We start from the raw sequence: 9,148 nt of genomic DNA, 5'->3' as shown, positions 1-9,148 counted from the left end.
AAGTTCCACCCGGTTTTCATTTCGCACTGGCGCAATTTTTGTTTGACGAACAAATACATGGATCATCGTGTTTCAATAAAAAAGATTCAACTAAGTAAATCAAAGTTTCCGTTTCCTAAATGCTAGTCTTTCGATTGTTGCTTAAACATATTATGTTTATCTTCTATCGATACGTACAGTACGACATGAATAATAATCCAGATTAAAGACTAAGATTAAAGGATTAATTATTCCACTGAGTTCAAATTAACTTGTTACTACAGAAAACAATGGAGGAATGTAACCTTGATCATTTGATAATCAAGACGATTAATTGTTCGCGACAAAATGCTTAATTAATCGCGATGGAGTAAAAGAGAATAAACGCGACGCGATGCTTCGACGCTCCCGCGTTTAAACCTCCCATATCCTGCACCATTAATATTTATAACGGCGCTATCATCAAACTTGATCATCGTTTGTCCATCGAGGGTCTAAATGCGTGGCCGTCGTAAAGAGAAATCCTAAAACAACGTCCACCCCGTAGTTCGCGTCGCCGCCACCACTGGCCGGCAAGCAAGCACGGGCAGGCAGACAGGCCAGGGGTGCAGGAACGAGCGGGGTCGACCCTGCGCGCAGCCTCCCCAGTCCACCCCGAAGATTCAGTCGTCGTGCGGCAGAGGAGGACCGAGGAACGCCCGGTCGAAGCGCCGAGGTCCTCTCTCCACTCTCTTCGTCTCCTATCTCCAACACGCGTATCTCTTTTTATCCACCTCGCGTTCTCTCTCGTTCTCTCTGTCTGGACCAGACTGAAAACGACCGGCTCCCTCTATCACATGTACATACACTCACATACACACACACACACTCTCACTCTCTCTCCTCCCCCTTCTCTCTCTTTATCTCCTTCCGCGAGTCGCGAGTGAAAACGAGCCGGGCAGCGCCGCACCGACCTTCACCATTTTGGTACACGCAGCACGCTACGTACGGCCGTAAAGCTGTATGTCCTCGCCGATCCTCGCCTGACGAAGATAATCCGCGAGAGGAACTCGCCGAATTTTATCGGAATGCGCGCGGGGCGACCGGTCCGCTGCGTGGATTCCGTGACGAAACGACGGCGACGCCGGTTTGGGGGTTGCTAGCCTCCCTCAACTCCGCCTCTCATTCCTGTCGCTCTATTCGTTTCTCGCTCGCTCTCTCCCTCTTTCCTACTACGAAGGGTGGGTGGTGATACGCCGGTGGCAGTGGCGGCAGTAGTGTGTGGATGCTTGTACCGGTGGGTGCTCTCTCTAGTGTGGGAGTAGTAGTGGTTCCTGGTGTTGGTGATGGTGCTAGTGGTGGTGGTTTAAATTTCAGCCGCGTGCACGGGTTCACCTACGTGAGCCATTACACGGGTCCTCGGCTTTCTCGCCGACTGGGAGGCTATATGAGCGGTCACGGTCCATGGACGCAAATTCTGGCCACCTTCGTCCACCTCCTTTTCTCCCATCATCCTTATCTCCTCCCTGTACCTCCGGTGTGCTGACGCTCGACGTACTCATGCTACGTTCTTCGCCCGCTTATCTTGACCGAAATTCGCGGTGTGTTCGATCCCTACGTGTCGGTACGGCCGATCGTAGTATGCAGGGTATGCGCGTGCTTTGTTGAAAGGATGCAACGTATCGCTGCTGCGCTGCCCTCGTCTCATACTGATTACTGAGGTAACGTAGCAGTCAGAGGAGGAGAGACGCGATAAAAATATTATCCGCAAATACATTATTCTCGCAAATACAACAGACGAAAAGACGTCAGGATGTATCGTGATAAAAATATTATTCGTCTCGCAAATACGATGAAAATCCTCCCGTTCACGGTGAGATCGGAGCGAAATAACGGGATGGAAAATATGCTAGCCGAGATAAAACGCTATTTTTCAGGATTATTCAACCATTTAAAAAATATGACGGATATCGATAACAAATATATAATGCGTACTCCTATTTCAAAGAAGATCGTATTATTTCTTCAAAAATTTTTGAAAAATCATTTTCTTTAATTTGAATTTCAATTAATAGATATTAACTGTAATTAATAATCAAAATATAATATTAATAATCAAAATATATGTTTCGAAATAACGACAGCGAAAATGATCAACTGCAAGAAAGTCTAGCTTATAGCGTATTCACATTTCGGATTTCAGACTATAATTAGTTTCTTACACCTTTTAGGAAAAGCACCTTTTTCGTTTCTATTATATTCCCCTTTTCGTCTATATATGCGAATGAAACCCCGCGTGTGCAAACGCGACCATATGTGCGCGGAATGGTCACATATATGTATCCTCCAAAAACGCGTTAGGTACGCACGTGTATGTGTGTTTCTATCGGACGAGAGTATCGTATCATTGCGACAGGTCTCTCGACTAGTCGTCGTGACCCTCTTCAACACCGGGTAAAAACAGGAAGTATGGTAAAAACATCATCCGTTCTACCGTGATAGCCTGAAGCCCGTTTAATCGGACTCCAAAGCAGGGTGGGAGTACTGGAAATTACCGAGATGTATCTCTCTCCCGATTATTTCATGTGAATCCGCCGCGAGATTAAGCGGCTTTTCTACAAGCCCGATGTACGTCCGTGTGTGCATATATATTCTGTGTACGGGTATATATACGTACATGTACGTCTCCACATTGTGCGAGCAGTGGCATCGTTTCCGTAAATTTCCCGACGCCCCTTCTTCACAGCGACAATTAGACGCGGCAAAACCATTACCGATTCCATGCGCGGCCAACCGTGGGAACAAACGGTGAGAAAAAGAGAAGTGATATCACATAGATACCTAGGAAACCAGATTCGACAAAACGACGGATCATCCAGAGCGTGTAGCTTTCGAAACAAAAGCGTGCAGTTTGCTACTTCGATGCGTTTCGCAAGAACGAGTTACACGGGTTGTGTTATGGATGAGCGTTCGAAGTCTCGTTCATCGTGACGGCTGGAAATAGGGGTTGCAGTTGGGGGTGGTTTGTTTTGCCCTCGTCCGTTGAATAGGAACAATCGGCTCGCACCGGTGTGCGCTTTTTCCCCGCGATGTAAAGTGTTGCGTCGAGACGATCGACGATGTAGAGGACGAGTTGTACGGAGAAGAAGAGATGAGGAGGAGGAGGAGGAGGAGGAAAAGGAGGCAGCAAGAGGACGAAAAATATGGCCCGTGTGCATGTCGAGCGTGTCGACTGCTTTTTTGCTCGTCTTGTGCTTCTGCTTCTTTTTCTTTTTTTTTTTGTCTCTCTATTTCGTCGTCGTCTGCTACTCGAGGATCGTTGACCGTGTCGAATGTCGGTCACTGTAAATGAGATTCGCAGAGGCCGAGACGTTAGAGAAGTCCTCTCTCGAAACTGTCTTTCTTCTCCTTCGTATCGCTCTCATTTTCTATCTCTTTCTCTTCTCTTCTCTCTCTCTCTCTCTCTCTATTTCTATCTCTTTTTCTTCTCTCATGAGAAACTCCCGAAGTAAACTAATGGCAAAGCGAGAGGAAGGAGAGTGCCAAGTTGCGGGCTGGCACAGGGTCGTTTAAATGTTTAGATTCGCGGTGTGAAAATCCCTCTTTTACCCTTACGCGGAAAACTTCTTATCGTAAGAAAACCAGCGCTCGCACATTTGGAATGCAAGGGGGCTACTTTCGCACCGCGGAAAAATACCGCCTTCCAGACCGTGCCGCTCACGAACGCGCACGAACGCGGGGTTTCAAGTAGTTTTAATTTCAACCGCGGTAATTTTCGTGGTTGCGAGTAGCAGCGACGCGACGCCTCTCTCACCTCCAACGGGGAATAATTATTTTAGATGACAGCGCCCCGACGCGACGTACATGAAATTCGTTCTCGCATGTGAATTCGCGAACACGCGTGATTGACTGAAATGGAGCTTCTCTCTTGCTATGATTATATCGACTGGATTATCAAGAATATATATTGCTCTGAATTTCGGTCTGTGCTTGGTGCAATCTCGAAACAGCTGCGGTACTCCAATGTAGCGACAGTGAGATTTATTCATCGCGTTATCGCCAAGAATAGTTTTTATTTATTATTTGAGACATGTTGTATCTTCAAACAGTTATTTATCGATATTTCTAGATATTTTAAGAATTATCTACGAGTATATTAATTCCGGCGTTATAACGGGCTCGCAAATATCTTGGTCGAAAAATATTAGCTTTACGTTTATTGCTTTTTGCACCAGGCTCACTGAGATTATGATGCTTTCGAACAATAGCGTCTCGCGGCACATTGCTGCTTTTTCATCCTGAAAATAATTCTTTGGAAAAACTTCGGCAAGAACTCTCATAACCGTCTACAATAGTCTACATATTTACATCGCCGCAACAAATATATAATGATAAAATAATCGCTCACTACCAAGAGAATATTTAAAAAAAAAAGTTTTGCTTTCTTATCATATTTCATATTGATTATGAGAAATTTCACCCAGTAGAGGAAATTTTAGAATAAATCTGTACGGAATGAATTTTCCTGATTTTTTAAATCTGCTTATATCGATAGTCGTCATCAAATTTCAATAGCAATCTATTTTTTCTAAAATTTCACTTTCTTATGGCAAGGAGAGTCGGATCCAATTCTACTTTTTAGATATTTTAAAAATGCACTTTACTACAATAGAGTTATAAAATTCAGCTATTAAGATTATATCGTTTACTTTATATTTAAAGAAAACTAACAATTAGGGTAACTCCGGCAGAGATACACCGCGCTGGAATTTAGCCGCAGAAGTAAAAAAAATAGGAGTGGGGGTAATTTTCTACTCTGTTACATGCCTTTATGTTACATTAGTATTGAGTTATGATTTCAAATATAATTCAACGCAAAAAGGACATATAAGAGTCAAGTTAATTTTTAAAATATATATATCTAACATAATTGCTAACAAAATCTAACATAAATAAGCTTTGAGCAAATTTTCATTGTATTTATGTTAGATATATATATTTTAATATTTTAAAAATTAACTTGACTCTTATATGTCCCTTTTGCGTTGAATTATATTTGTAATACTCAAGACTCCTTTTTAATCTTATTTATTGTTATGATTTCAGTTTCTTACTGTTAATATTAATGAAATTATTATGAATTGAATCGATTTGTCACTGTGTTAAGTAGCGCCATCATAAATTATAATATACATAAAGTGATTACTCCTTAAACGGTCTAGCTGGATCTTAAATGCTTGTATGATTCTTGTGTGAATTTGTATACTATATATGCAGTCTCCAGAAACGCGCGCCGAAATGATTTTTCGATCTTGAAAACGCTAACTCTACTAAACTACCGCAGTAATATCACGAGTTAAATTGACTAGCAATTTAACAAATTTTTTATGCTTATTCGCATCTTTGAAACGATCTTAATAATGTTGAATAACATATTAAAATCTGTAAATAATTAATTCTTATTGCGAAAAATATTACCTCGGTCGGGAGTCGAAGTCGGATTTCTTGCATCCCGTGCGAACGTCCTAAGGCTTTAGACTACCGAGGCCTTAGTAATATTCTTCGCAATAATTGGTATATGAAGGAACAACATTTCTTTAGGCGAATAACTTTAGATAAATAAACAATAAAATATATTATAGAACCGTATATGTGATAACACAAACTATAGAAATCAAAGCCTTAAACTGTCTGCCAATTATTGTGAAGAATATTACTAGTGATTATTTCGTGATACATGAGTGTAGAGGAATAGTAAAGTATGTTGTATAAAACAAAATATAAGTACTTTGCTCTTGTATTTTTTGTTTAGTTTGTTGTCTTGCATATCCCACCTGTTTGGGATATATGGCATTTTTAAGAGGCGGGATTTATGCTCAAAGCATACAAAGTGTGCAGATTGAATTCAGTGCACTAAATACAATAAACGTATTACATGAAATATGTACCTCATGTCATAACACTTGTAATACATCTGGGAAGATTGTAATTATTATTTATTACTTCATATACATATTTACCATTCTTATTTCAATAAAACTTTATAAATCCTCTACTATTGTAATTATTATTTATTATTTCATATACATATTTACCATTCTTATTTCTTAATAAAACTTTATAAATCCTCTATCACGCATTTTATAAGTTATTGTGTCATTTTACATCTTATTTATATGCATTATTTGTAAATTTTTCATGAGCCGTACATACCCCTCCTTCCCTTATGAATAGCCATATATCCCACCCCTATGGGATATACGGCAAAAATACAAGAGTTTAAAAAAGTTTATTTTTTAATTTGAAATATAAATATTTCGGATTTCTAATATTTTTTTCATAATAGTAGATAGTACAAAGTTTTTACTGATATATTTCGTTTACTTTAAACATAGTAAATAATATTTAATAAATTAAGTTTTTGATAGGTGCGGCGTATATATCAGAGTTACCCTAATATTAGTTCAAAATAGTACTTTATGAGTTATGTATTAATAGAATTAAAAAATCTTACCAATAAATTATCCTCTACCACGCATTTTTCTTATAATAGGTAATATTTTAAAATAAAAATATTTTTCTTTCTCTTCTTTACTTGAAAACTCTCGGAAATCCCGAAAGTGCAACGCACCTGCTTCACGGTGTTCAATGCTTTGACTCGAGTTTTCGCGAGTGCGGGTTTTCTGCAACGCGAGCGTGTACGTGCCCGTAAGTTCAAAGCCTGGTGTTAGCGGTTCTACGTACGGAACACCGTATCGCGAGAAATCTGTACGTAGCGCGTCGTTCTGCAGCTGTGCGTCGCTCTTCTTTCAGATTCGAGCGAATCGGCAGCGGTGCGGCACCGGCGCGAGAGACCGAAGGGAATACGAGATGCCAGCCTTCGCACCGTTCGCACCGCATTCTGAGAGATACGTTATCCCGCGAGAACGACGACTACGTTCGTGGGAGCACTCGGCGGTTTTACACTTTTCCACTAAATCAGCCGTTAACGTCCCTGCGGATGCACCGCGCACTCCGATCTACGATCGATAAGCGAGCGCTCACGTGAAGCGTCTCAATTCGACCGTCGTCGTCGTGATTCTTTCGTTGACGTCGAACGCCTCGCGGAAGAGCGAGAGAGGAAGATTCCGCGATGCGCGTGACGGGGAAGACGTACGAGCAAGAAATGGATGGGAAAAGTACGTTCGAATCTTAGCCCGCTCTGCCCCGTAAATAGCGTTTTGTAACCCCCGTCACGTGAAATCGATATCCCTTAAGAGCCGGTCCGTGAGGTCGTTCGTCAGACCGGTGTTGCCTGTTTCACCCCTCCCCCCGTGGAAGTGGAACTTGTAAGAGAGAGAGTGCGCGCTAGTCTGCTGGGAGTCTGCGGGAGGAGGTGGACAGGAACGGGGTTGGCTGAATAAAAGAAGATGCACCGGAAAAGGCCAACGTTCCTCACCGACATGGGACTGCTAATGTTCTTAGCGGTAACAGCCTCGCTGTTGGGTTACTGCCAAACGGACGAAAAAGGTAAGACACACAGAGTCACGACTCGCGACCTCCCTTTGCTTACCGTATCCCTTTCTTTTCTTCCTTATCTTTCTCCCACGCGCTCGCGTCTTGTACTATCTACCCCGGCTGCGGAGGTAACGTCGAAAGAAATACGGATTTCGCTTTCCGCATCGTCCAACTCTCGGACGAGGATGAAGGGACGCGAGAATAGCGCCGTACGCGAGAAAGAGCGCCGAAGATTAACTTTTATGGCCGCCAGCATGAGTACTTCCCGCGAATTTACTTATAGCGGTAGCGGTTTAATGGTCGCCACGCTATACATCGTCAGGCGCTTTTAATAGTGCGCGAGACTATGGCCGCGTTGCACTCGGCGCGACGTCCCTTCGTAAACACCCCCGCATGCAAACGATTATATCGACCGTAAGTCTCTTAATCCTTAATCCGCGAATAGCTAGCGGATAGTAGAAATTACCACTTTTCGGTGCTTGCGATGGTAGAAATTTATAAAATAAATGAAAAATAACTCTAATAAAATTACAGTAGTGAGAACGGGAAAACGAGAATCGAGATGATAAATGTACAATTATTTATAATAATTGCGAATGTAAAATCGGAAGATATCAAAAAATCCAATTCACTTTGAATCGATATTCGGAATGGCTTTAAATAATTCGATTCATTTTTTTAATCAAAGTTTAAAATTTTCGTTTGCCAGAGTTATCAAGGGTGATCTTCGATTCATGGAAAAAAATGCGGTTTTGCTAAAGTATTAAAAAATAGCTATATTGTTGAATGTATATGTCGAATTATATTCAGTTTGAGTTATTTTTAATTATTTGTATAGGGGTCGTTACTGTTCCTACTTAAAAAAATGAAATTAAATGATTTAACTCAAGAAAATGTATAAAATTTAATTTTAATTTATTATCTACTAAGTCTATACGTTAATATGGATGTTATTTATTTTGAAGTTAGTCACAAAAATAGATTGGTTTACATTTCGACACACACGGAAGTTAACTGAAAGAAATTGAGTTCGGACTGTTTTTTTGATATATCTAAGAGCGTAGATAGAGATCTGGAATAATTTTGTTACATCGTTAAAAATATGTAGGATCAAAGCTGGCTGTTAGAATGTCAAAACATTTTGCAGTGTTGCTCATTAAGCTTGAGTATCCTGCGAAATTACTTTAATGGATCAACACAATTATTTTTAGAGAGATCTCTATCTAGCTAAATTTTTTAATATTGTAGAAAAAGTTGTTCTTTCCGTATAGTTTTGCATTTCTTATAATTCTCTCTAAATAATTACGTTACTATAAATAATTACACTTACAATTGACTTTGAATCTTCTTTTATTAAGAAGAAATTTAAGCTAATATTGAATTTCTTTTGTAGGTACTAGGATATTACAGTACTATTAAATTTAATTTTTTACATTTTATAGTCACTTTATGATTAACTCGAATATGCTGTTTCTATGCTCTTCCTGTCGTTATTATCCCAAAGTTTCGCGCATACTATTAAATATTTGCATTATGTCCTTCGTTATACCGGAGCGCGAGATATTTTGTACGACGAATAGTCAGTTATATGCGACTATATACTAGAGAGCTCTGGGAAATATTATTTTGTAATTTTGCGAAGTAAATTATTAAAATTTTTTCGATATCATTTACACGTACTCCATAAGACTTA

General features: G+C 40.3%; 1 protein-coding gene across 4 annotated transcripts in view; it reads left to right on the top strand.

The window, feature by feature from the left end:
- Nucleotides 1-659: 659 nt before the first annotated feature.
- The window catches only part of kon (chondroitin sulfate proteoglycan 4-like protein), a 51,187-nt gene continuing 42,698 nt past the window's right edge, over nucleotides 660-9,148 (top strand). Inside the window, exons 1-3 of one of the 4 annotated variants that reach the window (XM_018520664.1) lie at nucleotides 660-1,255; nucleotides 1,336-1,679; nucleotides 6,772-7,467. In XM_018520664.1, the coding sequence (XP_018376166.1) occupies nucleotides 7,368-7,467 (100 nt within the window). In that variant the 5' untranslated portion in view covers nucleotides 660-1,255; nucleotides 1,336-1,679; nucleotides 6,772-7,367. Of the gene's footprint in view, nucleotides 1,256-1,309; nucleotides 1,680-6,655; nucleotides 7,468-9,148 lie in introns of those variants that run through there. The other 3 variants (XM_018520667.1, XM_018520665.1, XM_018520666.1) reach the window with 3 other exon arrangements.

The sequence above is a fragment of the Trachymyrmex cornetzi genome, unplaced genomic scaffold (genome assembly GCF_001594075.2).
Source record: "Trachymyrmex cornetzi isolate Tcor2-1 unplaced genomic scaffold, Tcor1.1 scaffold92, whole genome shotgun sequence".
Lineage (NCBI taxonomy): Eukaryota > Metazoa > Arthropoda > Insecta > Hymenoptera > Formicidae > Trachymyrmex > Trachymyrmex cornetzi.
This window is presented reverse-complemented; position numbering and strand designations above follow the sequence as displayed.